Raw genomic sequence first — 232 nt, forward strand, 5'->3', positions numbered from 1 at the left:
TAAATATTTTTTTTTCCTTCTTTTCTTCTTTCTCTTAACAGATCCGAAAAAATGATGACCCGGTTCGTGTCAGGTAAGTAACGTCAAGAGAGGCAGCGGCATTCACATCACCACCTCTGACGGAGAGACAAATGACGGTACACAGACGGTGCGGAGGTGACGCTACGGCACGGCATAACAGACGGTACGGTGCTGAGTCTACGGCACGGCATAACAGACGGTACTATGTTGA

General features: G+C 47.8%; 1 protein-coding gene across 1 annotated transcript in view; it reads left to right on the plus strand.

The window, feature by feature from the left end:
- The window catches only part of LOC119592139 (U-scoloptoxin(01)-Cw1a-like), a gene marked incomplete in the record, with an annotated part of 12,947 nt that overhangs the window by 5,078 nt on the left and 7,637 nt on the right, over window positions 1-232 (plus strand). Inside the window, 1 exon segment of the mRNA XM_037940958.1 lies at window positions 42-73. Coding sequence (XP_037796886.1) covers window positions 52-73 — 22 coding nt within the window.

Source organism: Penaeus monodon, chromosome 29 (genome assembly GCF_015228065.2).
Source record: "Penaeus monodon isolate SGIC_2016 chromosome 29, NSTDA_Pmon_1, whole genome shotgun sequence".
Taxonomy (NCBI): Eukaryota; Metazoa; Arthropoda; class Malacostraca; order Decapoda; family Penaeidae; genus Penaeus; species Penaeus monodon.